The following is a 21,203-nucleotide window of genomic DNA, read 5'->3' as shown; positions in this document are numbered from 1 at the left end:
CTTCAAAGTTGGGGAGAAAGTCTAGTCCCAGATATAAGTCCCAGTTGCAGAAATTGCAGTAAATCTTATGTCCCTGTGAAATTATAAATAAAATATGTTTCACTAAATAGAAAAAAAAATCACCTCTGAGAAGACCAGCTGGTGTGTTTTCACTGCACAATTTCCACAGCTGTGAGTTTTTATTTCTGGACAATAAATAACCAAAACCTTTTTGAACATAACAAATTAATCAGGGGATGAAAATTGCTACTCTCTAAAATAGAATTTAAGGGAACATAATGGAATAAGAACAGGCTTGGTTAATCCTTTAACATCACAACTCAAAATTACCCCATTACAAGTCAGAATGACATTTACATTGGTCATCAAGGGAGGATCTGTGAGTGAGCCAGCAGGGATCTTCCACTGATCTGTATGGAGCCTGTGATGAACCAAGTGGAAATTTAGGTTAATTTCCTTGCGATTCATGATTCGTGTGGCTTGCATGTACCTAAATATGCATAAAAATAGATTTCTGGTAATCAAACAAACAATGCATGTAATTTGAAAGCCTAAAATGTCTGCAGCTATGTGCAGCGATTATTTCTTTCTTGTGATTTTATGGGTTTTATATATAGTATAATTTACAAATCCTGACAAACAAGCTATTACTTGCTACTTGCTGTTTGCTTCAAAAGCAACATGCTGTCAAAGACTCCAAATGTCCAAGTGCATTTAAAAAGAAATAAACAAGATGGTAGCTTGATAAATATGCTGACACATCTGGGCATTATGTGACTTTTCTTTTATTATGTGAGAAGTACATTTCTAGCAGATTTGAATCAGAATTTCGAGGAAGCAATTTGGGTTGGATTTTTTTTTTTTTCCTCTGATGCCCGTAACCAAAAACAGAGTTACAGTAAATGATGACTTTATGCTCACGCTTCAATTAAGGTTTCCATGGACACCGCTCCAGCTCCATATTACCCTATGACTCTTGGATGTCAAAGCAGGAATTTACAAGCACCTTTTCTTGACTGTAACAATGCCACTGCAAGACTTCTGAACTCAATGACAATTTTCCATATTTCTATCAATTTTATAAGAAATAACAAGGACTCACCCACTACCACCTCAACAATAACAACAATAATAGTAATGGCTAATTCACAATTAAAATTACTTTCTTGTATTCCTTCAGTTCGAATAATGTTTATCTAAAACACTCATTCCTTCATGCCTCTATTGAATGTCCCAGTTTAAAATACCCAATTCCTTATTTTGATAATGATCCAAAAGGACACATCAAGCACATGCAGTAGGAATACATACCCATTGCCCTCCGTGTGATATAGGCTACAATCTAGGAAGCACAATGTTTCAGGTAGTTCCAACGCCCTCTGGCTGTTTGCGGGAGACTTGCAGCCTTACAGGGTTTCAGCATACAGCTTTTTATCCCCGAAGCTCGCCTTTCATGTCACTAGTGCTACTTGTATGTGCAGACGCAGCCAATCTCTTCCTCATGACGCCACCGAGGTTGGGCTCAGAGGGCTTCGATCATAATATTTAACACACCCACCCTGGATGGACACTTGGAAGGAAGACAAGGCAGTGCTGAGAGGAGAAAGCACAACCAGGATCCCACACACCTGCCGGCCAGCCTGCCAAGCCAGTCTCTGATTTGACTTCAGCGACGTTTGCAGACAGCAGCAGCTTTGTGAAGAAGCGGGGCAGCATCCAGGCATCTTGCAGCGGATCACCTGTTATTTTGGGGGGGGTTTTGTTTTTGTTTTTTATTATTATTGCTATTATTATTCCTCTTTCTGCTTATAAATTAATCGTAAATGTTAGGAAACGTGTGCTTTTGTGGACTGCGTTATATCAGTGTCATGCTGTTACTTTCCTCTGAAGACAGTTATGACGCGGTTGACATCTCACTCCGTGCTGGCAGCGACACAGGGAAGCAGATTTGAAGAAGACTGTTGATGCTTTTAGCAGGACCCCACTCCCTTCTCTTAGCCTAGGATACATCTTCGGTGAGATTTATTTAGTCACTCGTCCTACTGACACTATAGGCTATCCTGCTCAACAAGGCGATGAATGAAGAGCACTTCCTGAGCCAGCAAAGTGTCCGGGTTTTCACAATGTGTTGGTCTTTCCACCTGTCTGGGAATTAATCGTCGGGACTGTTTTAAATATTAAACACCGCACATAAAATGGGCTTTTTAAACATAGGCTGACGCTCATTATGTGTGGAGCGATCATAGAGAATTCCCAAAGTAACATCGTTGTCTCGTCCTCAGAAAACAGTGTTAGACACTAATGTCGGTGCTGTAGCTAAGGTGCGCTTAAAGCTTGCTATAAAATATATATTTATAGAGGCAAAACATGATCTTGTTTCGCAAATTCAGAGTCCTGATACTTATGGTGTTTTTGGTTGCGTGCACCATGCACATCATGATAGACTTGTTACCAAAACTAGAGAAGCGGGCGACGGGAGCGGAGAGCGGGGACGGCGGCTGCCAGTGCGCACACCACACGGGCGGGGAGTCGCAGGGCTGGGGGAAGCAGCGCGCCAGGACGGCGGCTGAAGCCGGCTGGCCTAATAAGCACACGCTGAGAATCCTGCAGGATTTCAGCAACGAGCCGAGCTCCAACCTCACATCGCATTCCCTGGAAAAGATCACCACCGCCGGGGACAGGGCGGACTCTTTCCGGCGGATGAAAACGTCGGCGGGGAAGGCAGATGACCACAAGCCGCTGATGGGAGACGCAAGCGGGGGTCGGACCGTCCCTTCCCGAGCTGTCTCACGACTTTCTCGCCTGTTTGAGCATCCTCTATACAAGGTTGAGCTTCCGCCTCTCACGGACGATGACACTTTGTTTAACGTCAACAACGACATCAGGTTTTATCCCAGAGCAACAGGGAACCAGGGATGGTAAGCCGACGAGATTTAAATTAAACTTGTGTGATTTAAACGGGACCACGAACAGCTAGAGTGCTCTGACTTTAACATGTTTGCTCTATAAAGAAGTCATTTTGTCACCCAGGTCTTTTGCCTTTATATAACATTTAAAATGACTCCTGTTCTATTCTATGCTGTCCATTCAGACCAACAAATCTATTTTATTTCCTTATCAGTCTTCACTTCTCTCTATATCTATTTTCTTTGTTTGAGCACCCAACTTGGCCTCTGCTTTCCATCATGCTGGATTTTGTTTTCTTTTCATTGTCTTGGATTATCCATAGCCAGCCAGGCAGCATTTTTCTTTTTTGTTGTTTTTTTAAACCATCTGTTATAAGCTTGTATTGTTCTTTGTCGACTCCTTCACCATCACTTATACCTTCCCACTCTTCTCCTCACTTGCTTGTCAGGCACAATGAGGACGGAAACGAAGACGAAGAGGAGTTCTCTCCAACTGAAGAGGTGACGGCAGAATCCTACCCCAACTGGCTGCGATTCCACATTGGGATCAATCGCTATGAGCTCTACTCCAGACACAGCCCTGTGCTGGATGCCCTGCTGAAGGACCTGGTCACACAAAGGATCACCAGCGTAGGTGAGTCAGTCAACTATGCTGAAAAGGTGTATGTGTGGGTGTGTGAAGTTGAGGATTTGATGGGGTCTGCAGTTAAACTCTTTTATCTGGTCTGTGTTGATCAATTTCTAACTATTAGATTCTGGCCTGTCATTTTGGCCTACAGCAGCAATGTCCCAACTAACTTAAAGCAATGTCCAAACTAACTTCCCTAATTATACTCAAGGTTCAATATTATACTAATGTGTGAAAAATGCAACTTGAGAAGGCTTTTTCACCTTGGCATGAACAAAAGAAATAACTTTGGCATAAATTTGAAAACTGTAAAAAGTGGAGTGCCTCTGGACCTGCTTGTTTTTGTAATGACTGCTAAATTATTTGAAGTGTAACAATTATATAATCAGGATTTTTGATAGAAATTCATTCAACACTCTTACACTAGAAGGATAGTGTTTTATTCAAATTCCCTTTTGTTTTTTGTTCCATTCAATCACAGTATGTCACTGAGATCTGCATTGTGTCACTAAAAGTTAAAGTGGAGTGCCAGGAATTTTTTATCTGGGGAAAAATAATAAATAAAAAGTTGTAGTATTTTTTATCTTAAATCAGACAAGCTTAATAACTGGGAAAAACTGGAAGAAACATTTGAGGAGAACTTCCTCCCCATCAACTCTGAATGTCACAACATTGTTTTCATTTCTAAACACCCATTACTCTCTTTTGGAAATGCTTTTCTTTTAAAGCGGGTTATAAATGAGCACAACAGTAAGAGCTGCTAAAAAAATGGTTTTCTTTTTTTGTAATGAGATCAGATGTTATAAGGCAGATGTGCATTACATTGTTACCACTGTGGCCAAACTTCCTTTGAGTAGATGTGAGTAATAATCATGACCACAATCCCAAACTGAGACCGTTTGTTCCCTTTAGGATGAAAATTTTTTTCAAGGTGTTTCTGATGTTTTTGTTGTTGTTTTTGTGGGGAATGTTGGTTACTTATGCCTATTTAGCCTCCAGTACTTATTGTATTTGTCTGGTGTCTCAATATTACTACATCCTTGTTCTCTCACAGAAAACTCACAATTGCTCGCTCTACACATCTCCTTCACTTTAGCACTCTCTCTGCCTTTAACCATTTTTTTCTGTTTTTCAACAAAAAACAGTATAATTGCTAACGGCCAGACATACCTACAAAGATACTGTCTGTCTACAGCAAAGCAGTGCTGCATGTCTATGTGGCTTTATGTGTGTTAATATGTCTGTGTGTGTGTGTGTGTTAGCGTGCACGCCCTGGAGGCATGCATTAAAGCATTCGTGCCCCATAATTAGCACAAACACTTAGCTGTCTCAACAAAATGACAAATCAGACACAGCATTAGAAAGTTTTCTTCATCAGCATTTTCTCCCCACTAGCCCCCCCCTATTTTTCTTCCCTCCTTTGTCTGTCTCTCTGTTGGGGCAGGCTGTGGCCTTTTGTTCAGTCTTCAGCTGCACTCATAAATCATACGCACAGTAACATGAGGTGATACAGGTGAGAGCAAGATGGATTTATCATTGCCGCATGAGAGGGGGAATCTCAGACCGTTGGGCGAGGCCTGGAGCATATCTGAAAGACCTGCGAGCAGGAAGGTGTAGAGAATAAGACAGGGACATCGATTCATTTGTGGTCTCCTGGAGAAACAGAGCAAGATAGATGGTTAGATCAACACAAATACATACTCTCGGGCACAGCCACCGAGACAGATGGGAGAATCTTAAGAATGTTTTGTTGTGGGTTTGTTGCTGTTCAAGTCATGTGTGATTGCATGTCAGTGCAGAGACAATCCAGTGAAACAATCAGCCAAGCTTTAGCAGGATTTTTCACAGGGGATTACCTTTTTCTAGTTTTCGATTAGAAGGTAGATTTTTATGAAGGCCTGCGCTGAGCGATGAATTCAAGAATTGTGGCTTATGTGTTCAAGGTCATGGCATTAAATCATAGTTCAGTCATTTGCAATCTCTTAAAGGTTTTAGATTCGTTGTATAGCTGCACCAAGTTTGAGGATTACTCTAGGGTGCTATTCACTTGACCTGGCTCTAGCAAATCTGTCATATGTGAAGGCCAAATGCTCTCAGTGTATTTTTTTTTAGCTTTGCTTTCACTCAGCATTCATCCTCTGTCATAAAGAAAAGGCACTGACCTGAGGTTATGTAGGTTGTACTGTTGTGTGCAACAGTGTATGTAAAAATCCAAAAGCTTTTGAAAATGAGTCACGGTAAATGGGGAGGCTTGCCAGCACTGAGTATGATGAATTCAGACAGACAGAGCATAACAGAGAGAATGTGAATACAAGGATGACATATCCAACTAAAAAGAGAGGGAAAAAAGCAGAGGAACACACCGTGAGAGCTCTGAGAGAAACAACAAGAGAGTCAATGAAGACAAAAGACAGCTCGGTGCAGGGGGTAGAGTGCAGTCAGCTACTCAGCCAGCAATCCAGTCAGTAAGTGGGTCCACTACAGGGGGCTTATGTGGATATTGGGGTTAGGCAGAAGTGCTGTGTTGTGTAATATGATCAAGTTAATGCGCTGTAATAAATGGGCAAATACCCGAAAGCTTGTCCATTGTGACAGAAACACAAAGCAGTTGGACAGGCCTGGCGGTCTCTTTGTTTGAGTCGAAGGAAAGCAGGAATCTCACAGTGAGCCTCCATCACCCTCTGGGAGACACCATGGACATGACTGATAGTCAGTGACATATGCCCTGGCTCATCTCCCTGAGTACAGGAGGTTAATTTGTGGGAATGAAAAGGGAAGTTGCTGCAGTGAATCCAGTGTGCACAAGAAACTTGCTGACAATGTGTTCAATTCATGAAGGCTTACAGACAAACATCTGGTGAGACTCATGTTTCTTATATTATGTAGCTTGTAGCTAAACACACATGGATGGAAGTCTACATTTAGGTCACTTTATTGGACAAACAGACAGATAGTGAGGGGTCGATTGATATGGAACAACAGGTTCAGGCATCCTGAAGTCAAACCATAATAATGTGGTATGTGCCTAAACTATTCTCAGCAATGTGCTCCTGTTGAAGCAGCGTATGTGACATTTATGTACTAAAATTGAGGGGGCTTCTTTTCCTCAATCACTGATATTTTGTCATTCTCAGAGCACCATGTTCTTCTAACGTTGCATGCATGCTGCGAGAACACACAGTCACTCTTTTTCATTCAGATAAATTGTCCGTTTCATGTTCAACCCTCAGATGCTCTTCATGCCACTTTTTGCGCTCGGTCACACAGGCTCCTGACTGGTACGATTGCATTTACAGCGTCTAGGAAATTGGCCGGCAGATATGATAGCTCTATTATGCATTCATGCAAAATTACATTTTTCCATAATGGCAAATAACAAAACAGCTGTGCGTGTTTTTTTGTGTTTTTTTAAAGTGCATCCATGTATTTGTGCATGTATGCTTATGCCTCAGACAGTTTAGTTTAGATGCTGCTCTAACAGCTCATTTTGTTTCCTCCCAGCCATGAAATCTGGAGGCACCCAGCTGAAGCTGATCATGACTTTCCAGAACTATGGACAAGCGCTGTTCAAGCCTATGAAGTAAGTAACACAGGAAGTGACTGCATGAAAACACAGGTAAACTACATTAGGGGTAACAATTGTTCCTGGAACTTTCTTATTAAACATCTAAATGCAGATTATACTTTTATACAAGTTTTTCTATAAAAAGTCTGTTTGATACACTCAGTTTGATTTACCAGTTGCATATGTTTTAAAGAGGGCAAACAAAGTCTCAGATGAATAAGTGCCAAGCACTGTCATCGCATCTCGCTGCGTGTTCACCTACACATCTCCCTCCTCCCTCATTTTTTTGCGATCTTCTCCTGATGGGGAATTGTCTGTCTTCTTTTTTAATTAACATCAACAGGCTTATGTGTTAATTAAAATAAGCATTGAGCCATCGTGAAGGCGTCTTTGGGGAGGTATACATACTGGCAAAGACACATTGCGTTTGAAAAAGAAATACCCCCACCCCCCTCCCTCAGCTGTCTGAGTTTTGCCCAGTGAATTCCCATGGTGACATGGATAAACAGCGTCCAGGCCAACTGGGCTACGATCAGAAGTAATTGCTCACGAGCCAGGTTTGATTGCTATGAAACGCTGAATTGTTTTCTACATGAGAGCCTCAGTGGAGAGTATTAGATTTTGAGAGAGAGAGAGAGAGAGAGAGAGAGAGAGAGAGAGAGAGGGAGGAAGGGAGAGAGGTAAAGCTTTACAAGTTCATATTGTCATAACTCAACAAATCGTACGGGTGTAGATCGGGATAGTTCTTTATTTCAGTTGTACCAAGCCCTTTACCACATAAGCCAAAGTCACATAAATAAGAGGAACAGTGAAGGATTAGGATAGCAGACATGTGAATGCAGTGCTAGCTTGACAATGAACTGTGAAAAGTTTGGAACTGTTTTCTTGGACTGATTTATGGTGAGAGAGCCTGCAACGTGTTTTCAAAGTTTATTCAGCGAGTGCAGGTGTTCAAACTCTTCATTTGTCTTCTTTTTACATTAGGGTAGTGGCACTCTGTGTGCTCAAACAACTCGTCATTGTGTCCCAGCTTGCCAAATTATTTCAAGGTCAATTAGTGGGTGAACTTTAGAACATGTGGCACTGTTTGCAAAATTAGCCTCAGAGAATATGTGGTTCAAAGCACAGCGGTCTGAGTATGTATTTTAAACACAGCAGGAGCCAACACCCAGCAGGCATCATCTAGTCATAGTCAAGTAAACTAAGTTCAGTGATTACCCTGGGTTTCTATGTGTCTGGCTGGGTAAATCTGATATTACTGGTCTAATCATTCAGGGGCTGCTGCTAGGCAATACGGGCGCTTGCATGGGTAGTATCTAAGTTTAATGAAGTAATAAGTCAAAGGAAAGGGGAAGCTTAAATATTGTCAGCAGGGATTTGAAATCTAACTCCATCCACCAAACTTTAAAATGCTAAAGAATCTGTGATTTCTTAAAATAGATAAGTAAAGCAGTCAGTTGCCATCAGAAACAGTTTTCACAGTAAATAAATGTCAGTTTCGGAATCACATGCTACCGATTCCCACGGCTCCTTATTTAGCCTGTCATATTTTTTATTCAAGCCTCTTGCTTTGACTGTCACAAACTGTCTCAACTGTTTACAGATGTTATACAAAATTCCACAGAGCGGAAATACAAAAATATCAGTGCTTACTGAGAGTCGTAATGTAGAAACATAACCTTTGTCTCTGCTTTTGTTCAAGCACGTTGTGGCATTTTGTTGTTTCTGTCAGTGCACTGATGTGTCCCACTTTTATTTTAGGAACCGGTGCATTCTGGGTACAGTAGTTCAGTGCTTTCTTGTGTTGACTTGTTTTTCTTCACCTGTCCCTTTGTGCAGCATCAAGTGGTGCATCAGAGAGACTTTGATGTTTCAGGCGTCCTTTGAGCCAAATGCAAATTTCTACACTGCCATAGGCCAGGAGCTTGCACAAGCTGACAGCTTGCCAGACACCTCCACAAGATTTTTTTTTCCTGTGCAGAAAATTTGTTAGAGTTTTTTTTTTTAATCTGTCTAACTGACTTTATAATTATGTTTGGTGATTTAAAGTATGATCCCAGATTGGAGTAGAAGGTGCTAATTTAGTCTTCAAACTACAATTTGTTTTTCCCCACAGAAAGATATCATTACTTTTCCCTTCCAAGAATCTTTGACAAATGTGTGTAATATCCTGCATTACCAAGCATGTACAGATGTCTTTGGTTTGGGTTGTTGTAAATCATATCTAGAGCCAAATGGATATTTAAGGGCGGAGTTTTAAGGTCGATATTGATATTAGTATTGGGTGATTCCAACACATCGGGAAATATTTTATTCTTTAAACATAAACAGATTTTTGTAACATTTGTTATGTGTATTTATTTATTTACTTGTTTACACTCTGCTTGACTCTGCTGAGCTGGTTATTGTGGTTATACAGTAGCATACCAGGCAAGTTGCAGAGTGCCCCCTGGTGGACAAACTCTGCAACGTCAGCACTAATAACGTGGTTGAATGGTGTTTCTGCCAACTCATCTTTACTTTTTAAATTTTCATTTATCAGTCATTTTAAATGCCGATACCAATAGATCGACAAATATGGGTTGATAATGTTGGCTCACGTAGTCTTTTATCATATTCAAGATGTACTTGTCTCCAAACGGACATGTCTCCAAATAATTATGAAACGTATGAGTCAAAAAGAGTCAAATTTTGGTGGTGTAAATTTGTGGCCATCTTTCCTGTAGCCACTGAAAAATGATAGAAAATAGACTAAAGAAACTGAAGTTAGGAATATAAGATGGTTGTCAGAATGTTCTAAGACTGTTATGGAAATAGGGGAAACTGGCTTGTGAAAAGACAGAGTACCAACAATGGAAGACAAATGAGTAGTTGTGGTAATCCAGAGGGTTGGGGCGAATTTGTACTGCCAACCTGTCAAAGAACTGGGTCTTCCAGCTGGAGCCATGTTTACAGGCTGAGAGAAAATACTCCATGCCAAACCTCCATGTCTGTCTGGTTTATGTCCCTGGTGCCTATCCTTCCTATTCCCTGTCAAGATCCCGGTTACAGTGTGTATACAGAGCTATAATGTTCATGTAATGCTAAATAGATTTGTCAAATGGAGGTTTGAAAGTTTGAGAGAGGAGGTAAAAGCCTCTGATATGCAAAGAAAGAATTGATTTCTCCTTCACATCCTATCTGACAGCTCTGTTTCCACTCTCTCCCTTTGATGTTGTTGATAGTCTCACATTTCAGAATGGTTTCAGAATTGCAAGAAAGATACTGATTACCTTTGATAATGTACAAACCTCAGTCCTGTTGAGAGCTGTTTTATGAAGGCATAAGTTTCACTACATGTCAACACATGTGCTACAAGATACTGTATATAGGACAGGCATTCAGCAACCACGGGGAATCTGAATATGTCCTCATCTCCATGAACTGAATCAAATTTGACAAGCTTTGGCTCTTAGCGTTAGTAAAGCCAACATGGTTGGCTCGGAAGCCTGATAGCTGCAACACCCAAGAGGCTGTTTGGTTTTTATCATCCAAAGGCTGTTTTATAACCACAGGTTCATTGTAGGCCATCATCATCATCATCATAGCTGCTGTACGCCTACTGTTAAGTTATAACTGATATTTCTCTATAGATCCTCTCTGTAGATGGAGAATTCTATTAGGGCTAAATCCATTTAATGTCCTCTAAAGAAAAAAAAACTTCTTGCTGCTCTTGTTATTGATTTGACTGCAAAAGATGAATAATTTTACTATTGATTTACATGTATTCTTGTAAAGTGCTGAAGGGTACTGTTCAAAAAGAGATGGCTTGTCATTGTTGTGGGAGGTTTAATGCTGGACACTGCCTATAAATAGTTCCCTTATACAAACCCAACTATTAATAGCTATTATAGCTATTTTCTGTAATTTAAACCAAAAAAAGACAACAGTTATGTTCATTGACTCAGATAATGAGCATCTTTATACCAACTGACAGTTCACTAGCAAGGACCCCGACCACAGATGTGGATGACAAAAGTTTAATAATGATTGCAAAGAGCTAGGCCTGAAGCTGATGTTTGGGAAAGGCTTCATTGAGGATCGGGGCCAGGTCCTGATACATTTGAGAGAGTCTGACAATCTGATAACAAGGAGAGGAAGAGGGGACCATGCAAACAACAAGAAATGGGTGTGTGGTGTAAATACAAGTAGGAATTTGCAGACGCATACCCAGAAGGGGGGTTTTGGGGGTGCAGTCCAGCTCCTGAAATTCAGGTAAAGTATTTTCAACAAATGCAGGTTAATAGATTTGTTTATGCTTGCAAGCATGAAGTCAAACGGCACACCTGTAACTATGAGCATAAACACAAAAAACCTTCTGTAATTCAACACCATGACTTAACTGAAACCTTTTCCACAATTTTGGTGGAAAAGGCAAAAAACTACTTTTGAGATCTTATAAAATTTTCTTGGTCTTGGGTTGTTCCTTTGTAAACATATCCACTGTGGGCTCGAGAATACTGCTGGCTCTAATAAGATTGACAGATATTAAGAGGTGCCATCTGAGCTCAAGGTTGCATGAACAAACACAAATCAGGCATGTTACTACAGACAGATGTTCAGATAGCTGTAGCGCACACACACACACACACGCACATACGCATATTTACAGACAAGCTGCAAAGAGAAGGACTCTGTGGGGGTTATAGAGTTCGTGCTCCTGCCATCAGCGACGGCTGGTACTGGAAAATCCGCGAGCAGTGAGCCAAGCTGCAGCTGTAGCCACTCACTCAGAGCTGTGGGTATATTACAGAGAAGGTGATGACTGCAAGGCCACACTCTGCCTGCACACACAAAAGAAAACTAGCTCATTCACTTCCTACCACTCACCATTTAGCACTCCCCTAATGATTTTCACTGTGACAAGTCAAAAAGCCTTGAAGCACAAAGAGAGACTTTAAATGTGATGAAACGTCAAATCTTTTCACATTAACACCCCTGTCGTCTCGTCCGTGATGAAGTTTTCCATGATGATTCTGACCTCAATCTTGCATATTATGAAAAGCTTCAGCTGAGTTGTCAAATCTATCTTTTCACTTGCTGATAGGTTATGTAAACTTTAGCTGCATGATTTAGTGGCTTCATCAGCCCTTTCATATGAAGGGCGCTTGGCAGGGAGGGATTCATCAGGTTTTCAGCTGCCCCTGCAGCGCTGTCTTAGGTGCCAGGGGACAGAGCAGCAACTCGGGATGCCAAGTAATTTGTCTGACTGGGATGTTACAATCAATGAGAAACTGAAAAGAGCTACTGTGGTTAGATTATAAGGGAACAGAAATAGAGGAGGCTATACATTTCAAGTGATGTGTGACGTACGCCCACTATGTAGTTTGTTTTGGGGGTTTCTTTCTTTGCTAAGTGTGTGTATGTGTCATATATGTGTAATATTGAACAAACTGATATTCAGAAGTGTGTGTGTGTGTGTGTGTGTGTGTGTGTGTGTGTGTGTGTGTGTGTGTGTGTGTGTGTGTGTGTGTGTGTGTGTCAGAGGAAACACTATGAAAAATAATGTAAGATTTATGTGGAAAACCTGATTGCATTGTGTCCAGCCAAAGAAACAGTTATATGTTGCGCAACATTGTTTCCCAATGAAACCCACCCAGTTGTGTTGACATTTATGTTGACGCCATTGCTTTTTTTGTAATGTTGTGAAATTGGTTAGTTTTTTTTAAGACACATTGGAGTGCTATTAGTGTACAGATTAGTTTTTAAAGTGAAAAATTAAAAGCACTGAATCTCATTGTTCTGGTTTATTGTGCGAGTATTAGGCAAGAACTAGCTTCTGAAACAGATTGAAAAAACAGTAGTAACTATTTTAGCACTTAGGGTCTGCTGTAGTGAGATTTAACGATGCATGTAACCCAATTTGTGTATGAACAAAGTTCCATTTAATTTAGCAATAAATCAGCTTGCCTCTTGCTGATTTGTATAATTGTCCACGAAGAGGCACAACACAACACAACATAATAAAATACAACAATCACAGTGTTGCCCTCTGGCACATTTGCATGATCACAAAACCACTTAGCTCTTCACTAATTAAAAGCACAAGTAACTGATCAACTTTCTCCCACTTCAAGCACTAAATTGGAAGGCAAATGCAAAGCTCCACCTAGTGGTTGGAGGTATTATCGGAGGTATCGCTCCAGCTGCAAGCAGCCATCTACTGTAGAAGTGGCAGTAAGTGTGGTCTTGTGCTGCTGTAGCAAAACTCCATCAAGGTTCATTTAGAGATGCTCTTCTGCATACCCTGGTTATAATGAGTGGGTATTTGACCTCTGACATTAACAAGGCATTTTCACTATAGAACCGCTGCTCACTGGATATATTTCTATACCACCCTGACCGTTCTCTGTAAACCCTAGAGATGGTTGTTTGGGAAAGACTCAAACTCACCTGGCACCACCAACCATGTCAAAGTCACCTAAATCATCTTTTATCTTTTATCTAACTTTAAATATCAGCAGGCTATTTTAACTATGTCTGCATGGCTAAATAAATTTAGCTGCTGCCATGTAATTGGCCTATTAGACATTTGTACTAACAATCAGTTGAAAAGGTGTACCTAACAAAGTGGCCATTGAGTGTATATATGGGCGTTTAGGAAATAGTGGCATAGGACATTGAAAAAGATTCCAGGTTTTGCACAACAAGCAACGGTACTGGGAATAAAATGTACTTTTTAAGCCTATTTTACCATTAAGTGACTGTTGTCTAAATGTATGTACCACTGAAGTAGTAAATGTACTTGTAATTTCTTCTGCTGTTATAAAACTTTACATTATTCTGTGTCATAAGCTGAGGAACTCAAATACAGAGAAATATATTGTACGCTGCAAACGACATCTGCTATCAAACGTTATCTGGAGGGTACTAACTGTCTTTTATGTTTCATTGTCTGCACACACACAGATATACACACTCAGTATTACCGTGTCAGGCATTCACAACATCTGTTTTTCATGCAGCTTTGTACTCGCAGCCAGGCAGCCAGCAAGGGCCTGAACCCAGCGGCTCTTCTTTAGGCTCTGAGCATGTCTGACTCCTTCTGTAGGTCTTTAAGATTAATTTGTTCTTTAAGCCATTTTAATGTGGCTCAGGATTGCTTATATTACAGAGGTTTTCTCTGCTTTCCCTTTCTCTATACACCTCTTTTATCCCCTATCCCCCCTTTCTTCATTAGATGTTGTATCAAAAACTAGTCAAGCTTCGGGCTGATAATATCATAAAAGTTAATACTAAACACAGATTTCTACCTCATACATACATTTCCAGTATTTTTCTTTTGCGCTCAGATGTGCTCTGATTCATATTTTTCTTTTCTATGAAAGCAAAACCCCTTAAAGAAATTCTCAGTTTCTCAGCTACACACTGTGTTGAAGCAGAAAATGTGGGTTATTTATATTTAGACATTCGAATTCAAAGTCTCTCTCTGGATGTGTGTCTGTGTGCTGTGTAATCAGTGTGTGGGCTCTTTGATAGGTTGACCTTTTGTAGGCTGTGAGATGAGCTGGTTAATTAGTGCTGTACTTTAACAGCTGTACAGCCACCTGCCTTCAGTGATTTATCACATTTTCCTAGTCATCGGCACACACTATAAGCGCTGTTTGAGTTGGGAATGTAAGATAGCTTAGTGAGGTCTTAGCAGAACATTTACTGTGAAATGATTTGATTGAAGTGTCAATCATTTCTGTGTGTTCTGCTTATTATCTAACCATGTCCCACCATTAAAGGAAGTGTTTGGGTGCCACAGCACTTGCGGGTTTTCTGCATAATTACCACTGAGTCACTTATTTTTCCATTTGTTTGCTGGATGTTCTCAAAAGAATCCACATCTTTTCATCTCCCTCGTTTCTTCTCGTGTCTCGCTTACTTCTGGGTTCTGTCTCACTTCAGTGTCTATTCTCGATTCGAGAGGTCCGCAGTGTAGCAGCTGGCACCAAGCGGGCCTGCATGTCATCTCAAATCTCAAGTAACTTATTTATTTATTTATTTGTTTTGATAGGCGCACTCTTGTAGGCTCCCAACACAGACACTGAAACGCAGAGGACCGTCTTATTTTAGACTCCCGAGTCTTAAACTCCCTCCCCTTCACGTCCTCCCTGCTCACGCACACACACATCACATAAAGACTTCTCTCATGAATGTTTTACTAGGTCAACTCCTGAGGAAGTCTTGTTTTCATCACCATCTCTCCCTCCCTCCCCGTCCATCCCTCTCTCTGTTTCCACCTTCCATCCGCACTCCTTTTTGGACTTGTTTGTTTGATTCGCTGAGGCAGTACTAATCCTCGGCTTGTCACTCGCCTCTGTTTAGGGCCTCGCTGCTCTGTATTTTTAGGTTCTCTCCATTTTCTCTCTCCCTCTCTCTGTTTAACAAGTGTTTAGGCACTCACAGCGTAATGAGGCAGAGCTGCGAGTAGCCTAATCGTAATGCGATTACAGGCCAGCCGAGTTGCAGGAGATGACTGATGTTTGATTGCTTAAATGGTCATGTGTTGTTGTTTTTTTTAACCACATTGCAGCAACGGCACATTCTCAGCTGTCAGCAGTTAACTCAGTGACTACAATGCATTACCATCATCCAAAGCCACGCTGTGAACACATTTACTCACTGTTACACTTCCTCATGAGACAGACCCTTATTTTTGACAAATAGGTTTTAAATTTAATGTGTAGATTTTTTAAAAACAAAGTAAATATTTGAATTTCAGACCTACTACAAGTACTTCTGCATCCTTGCCTCTAGGTTCAGCCAGTGCATGTGCTATACCACATACAAGCATATCATATTTTTGTAATCATGTATTCTTGTTGTGGCTCCTGACATTGCCACTGCTGTGCATGGCTATGTTGATCATGTGTGCTAGCATATCATTATAGTCCAAAATACTAGATGGGGGGAATTCCTAAGCTTCCCGCTAGGAATGTCGCTGCCGCATTTGTCTGGAACGCTGGAAATTAATTTCCCTTCAGGAGTTGATTTCTAGACATTCCAAATAAACATTTCTTCGTGAAGGAAGAAAAGCGGGCCAGGTGCTGAGTTGCTGTCGGGGTGCTTATTGTGCTATGAGCAGGAATAGCTGTTGAAATTACACAAAATTGCATTGTTTATCTTAATGAGTATGCAGGAGCATGGTGTTTGATTGAGGGAGCTTTGCAAGAGCTGATTGTCAACTAAATGCTTTGGTGACTCCACAATCTGTGACTAAGACCCAGCATTTATCTTAACACAAAAGACAACCACTCGCTGTGTGACATAAAATCTTCCAAGCCTTAATATTTTTAATCTCTGGTTTTGCTCTAATAGGAGTAATTGTTCAGGCTTAGATAGAAAGAGGACTATTCTTCTTCTGTTGTTTTCTTTTTTTGTTACAGCTGTTGGTGAATGACAGAGAACACATGCTTCATTCTTACTTTGTCACTAACTCAACTGTTGCCCTTTAACAATGGGACCACATGCACCGCGCCACCCCTTACAACCGAGCACTGTGATTAGATAACGACCTTTCCCAGATAGATCTATCACAGTCCACCTGAATGCCTCTCCGAACTGAATGAATGAAACAGTTCTTCAACAGAGAGACAGAGAGAAAGCACTATAGCTCTGTAACTTGGGCCTTTTGTAATAGCACACACAGAGGTAATGCATCCATAGTGGGTAAGGCCTGTGCTTGTCTGGGCCTCTGCCATGCAAGGTGGCAATTAGACCATGTGTGACTCCTCTGTTCTACTGACAGAGGTCAGGAGAAGAGGAGGAGAACGTAATCATTGTTTATCAATTATACTAGAGGAGGGAAGGAGGGTTCTCCCTGCCTTTGCCCATTGTCAGAGCAGGAAGTGGGAGGGGCTACAGCCAGGTCTGGTTTCACCAAGAGGCAGGAATTTGATCCAGGGGTTTCCTGGGCTTCCTCCTCCCTTTTCACCCTCTTACCTTCCTTTTTGTAGCTTTGGCAGCGGTGATGCAAACAGAGGAGTCTCTGTGCTAAAGGTGCAGGGAGACTGAGGCAGTGCTGCTGCTAGAAAGATTATTCACACAATGACTGCAACCTTAGATATCTGAGATCAGTCACTCTGATGTTTGTGTATGTGTAAACTTTTGTATTTTACTTATTACTTATTATTTATTAGAAAATAACATTCGCAGCTGTTTAATCTCCTCATGTTTTACATCTTTTTGGGAACAGAGCATCAGTAAATATAGACAGAGACTTGATGTATCCACAAACGGGGGCAGACTGACCATTTATCATGACAGCTGACCTCCAAGTGGATCCATCAGCTCGTGGTGCTTTGAGCCATGTCAGCATCCTAACAAGCTCATATTGACATCATAAGATGCCGACATAAGCTGCTGATAATTGGCAAGTATGGCATGCAGCTTGAATAAAGACACTATGTAACCAGCACAAAACAAAAAATACAGTAGTGGCTGGTGAAGGTCATATTTTGCCTTATAATGGCACTAGAGAAAACCGAGTCCACCCGGAGGATGTGGTAATAGTCTTCACTATTAATTGTTTGGAATTATGTGGACATTTTGCTTATAATGGATGCAGTTGAGGAAGAATCCAGGGATAATCAGAGTGATTAGGATTCCTCCTTTAGGCACCTTCTGCTGGGTATCCCTATTATCCTTCATGGCATAGTATTGAGTAGTTCTTAAACAACAAAAATGTAAAATAAAATAAAATAACCCCTGATTATGGAGGAGCTGATTGACTTTGGTGTCTGTCTGGCCATAAATTTTGTAACTCTCTGCATTCTGTGCAGAAGTGTTTTTTCAGCCTGGGAGAAAAGTAAAGCAGGGTTCTTTATTGAACTTAGTAAAGGCTGTGTTTGGGGGTTTGGTGGTTGTGTTATTAAGTTAGTAAGGAAAATGTATTTATATAGCACTTTTCACGGATAAAAATCACAATGTGCTTCACAATAAAAATGAAGAAATAAAGATATAACATATCCTAACAATGTAAAGCACCAGAATACAACATAAAACAACAAATTAAAAGCTTTTCTGTATAAAACATTCCTTCAAATGCTTTTTAAAAGAGTCAGTGGAGTCTTTAAAGCGTAAAGCCCAATCCCCATGAGTTTTGCACTGAGTGTGTGGGGCCAGCAACAACTTTTGATCTGTTCTGATCTTTTGTACTTTCTTCTAAGCTATATAGACAAGAAAGACCAATTAATGCTCAGAGAACACATCATTATCACTAGATGTTGCATTTGAACACAACTTGCAAATAACACTCACTTTATTAAAAGCAAATATGATGCATGAGCAGTAATAAATAAAAAGAAAGTTTTAGAATATCTTGCTGTAATTCTTTCATTTTTACGTTTGAAGTCCTCCACTTCTTTTTTTCTCATTTTCATTAGTCTCATAAACCCATCAATGTCTCACTGGTGCACTTAAATATTTTGTTGTGTATCCTTTGAGCAATGTTTTCACTAGAAACTGAATATACAGGGGTCTATCCGAAACACGTCCTTGGTTTTAGTGTGACATCTCCGCCTCACTCCTTTCACATATAAATTAACTCTTTTTATCCTCAAGTGTTTTGGACTTGGGCCATCCCACTTAGCTCGTACACAAGGATAAAATGCAGCCCTTGGAACTGTTTTTCCAGTCCTTTCCCCACTTCCTCTTTTGCCGCTGTCACCCACTCATGACCACAATGACATCTCTCAGCCACCACTTAGCCTCTGATAGATGGTTTCTATTTAGGAAACGACATCTGACCACAAACCACTAAGCACAACAAGACTGTTGACAGGTCTAAATAGAAAAGTTCAGCTGTGGGAAAAACAAAGCACGCACACTGTTGGCTCGAATCGGGGGCCTCACCCACAAAATAGCTTTCCGGATAGACTTTTTTGATTGCTTTTTTCGGCGTAGGTATCAAAGTTTTTAGCTTTATGTAGTTAGGTTTCACTCTGTGGTGGAGAAAGCACTGAAAATGACTGATATGACCCTTAAAAATTGAGCTCTTTGTGATGGATGAACTGTTGGGGCTTGTAACTTTTAGCTCTGAACAGAACAGGTTGTTGTGAATCCCCCAAAGCTTCTCGAGTAATTAACAGTCACATTCATTGGGGAACTGAAAAAAACAAAAAACCATGAAAAAAAACCATGACACTACTTAATCAAATCACATTCACGATCATCCATCACTAACAAACCTCACATTGGACTAATTAGGAGAAATAGTACCAAATCCTTCAAGCTGTTATAGACCAAAGTCTTCAGAGATCATCAAAAATAAACCGATGCCAAGTTTCTCTGTGGGTCTGCTGCTGTGTGCATGCATGTTTGTGGCTGTTTTAGTGTGTGCATACATGTTATCATCCAACAATCTTTGTGGTGTGTTCACATTCAGTTTAAGTAAACACAGATGGGAAAGGGAGTGACTGGCCGGCATCCACAGTGTCCTTCAGGAGAAAATCAGAAGACGGAGGATGAAGAGAAAGAGAAGAGGATGATGGAGATGTGTTTGTGGATACATGGATATTTGGGTTATAGCCAGAGCACCTTAGAGGATAATTACATTTTATTTCAAACCCAAGTGTATTTCCCACTGCCATCATGTGGCTATTGAGCCAGCATAGCTAGTGTGTTCAAATTTAGCGAGTCCCACAGAGCCATAATATCTTGTGGGTCATGCCAAGTTGAAGTAAACTCATTACCCTTTAAGTAGAGATGGCACGATACCACTTTTTTATGTCCGATACCGATACCGATATCATAAATTTGGATATCTGCCGATACCGATATGAATCCGATATTGTGTTTTTTAATCAATAAAACTGTTTTTTTTAATATCTTGCTGCATTTTGTATAAGTTCATACTCAAGTTTAAATAAACAACAACACTAAAGCTATTCTGTTATACCTGTGTGTAAAAAATACACTGCACCCAAAATATTTCATAGTTCAGCAACACTGATCAATCTAATAAACCTTACCTAACTTAAAACCTAACTTAAACCTGCTCCATCCTCCCTATTCTGGTATTTTAAAGAGTGCTTAGCAGAAATATTAAGCAACCTAACTAATAGGGTTGCAAACTCCCAGCAAAAAAAAAAAAAAAAAGGGAACCACCCCACCCTCCACCTCATGATGCTTAATCGATGTAATCAACTTTAATTTGATGCAGGGTGAAAAAAAATGCACAGAAACAAATTATTTTTCAAGAATAATTAAATAGATTCAAAATCTTTCTTCTACAGAATTGCAGAATTCACAGACGGTACGTTCCCAAAGGAAAAAGTACTATAGCTTACTAGGGTATATAGACTTAAGAGTTACTATATATAGTAATGGACTTCTATACATTTTACATCAGATTAAAACTTTGGGTGTAAGATTCAGATAATTATTTATTAAAAGCTAGACATTTGAAATGAGAATAAGAAAGAAAAGTATGTCTTTGTGCCCCTTTTCCTGTTCATGCCCTATCGGCCCCTGGCTGCACTTTGCTAGATCCGCCCCTGCACAGTTACCAGCCGTCAGCTACGTGAAAAGGATCCTGGTGTAGAAAGTAATATTAAATAAATTCTAACAACAGCTTATCAAGCTTAAACGTGCTGCTGTTGTTCAGCCGCTGGTTTCCTCTTTCTGGCGCGAAGTGGGCCAAAAACAAAGAAGAGAGACAGACTCGCGACAGCAAAGCCGATCAGCTGATCGTTAAGCAGTTTCACAATTGAAGTAGCAGCAGGAGAGGGAGAGAGAGAGGCAGTCGCTCCATATATCGGTTGTTAAGCTTAACGCGGGAACGCTTTACAAACATTCAGAGATGAACTTACACACTTGCTTTACTTCTCTCTGGGATAACTTCCTCGGAGATGAAATGCTGGTTTGGTAGCGAGGCTACAAATACACACAGCCGCTCTATCACATGAGGCATACTGCTGCAACGTCCTAGGGTTATGAGCCGAGTTACGCCGTGTCGCAAGTTTTGTGAGATGCTTTTTTTGATATTTAATGGATCGGAGTACATTTTTTATTTTTCGCCGATATCCGATCCAGTAATTTAGGTCAGTATCGGACCGATACCGATACGTAATATCGG

The 21,203-nt window shown here is 40.6% G+C and overlaps 1 protein-coding gene across 1 annotated transcript in view; it reads left to right on the top strand.

The window, feature by feature from the left end:
• The first annotated feature begins 1,516 nt into the window (after positions 1–1,516).
• fam20ca (FAM20C golgi associated secretory pathway kinase a) overlaps positions 1,517–21,203 on the top strand; it is a 45,565-nt gene continuing 25,878 nt past the window's right edge. Inside the window, exons 1-3 of the mRNA XM_031730104.1 lie at positions 1,517–2,918; positions 3,356–3,540; positions 7,036–7,114. Of these exons, the coding sequence (XP_031585964.1) occupies positions 2,368–2,918; positions 3,356–3,540; positions 7,036–7,114 (815 nt within the window). The 5' untranslated portion in view covers positions 1,517–2,367. The remainder of the gene's footprint in view (positions 2,919–3,355; positions 3,541–7,035; positions 7,115–21,203) is intronic.

This window comes from Oreochromis aureus, linkage group 4 (genome assembly GCF_013358895.1).
Source record: "Oreochromis aureus strain Israel breed Guangdong linkage group 4, ZZ_aureus, whole genome shotgun sequence".
Lineage (NCBI taxonomy): Eukaryota > Metazoa > Chordata > Actinopteri > Cichliformes > Cichlidae > Oreochromis > Oreochromis aureus.
This window is presented reverse-complemented; position numbering and strand designations above follow the sequence as displayed.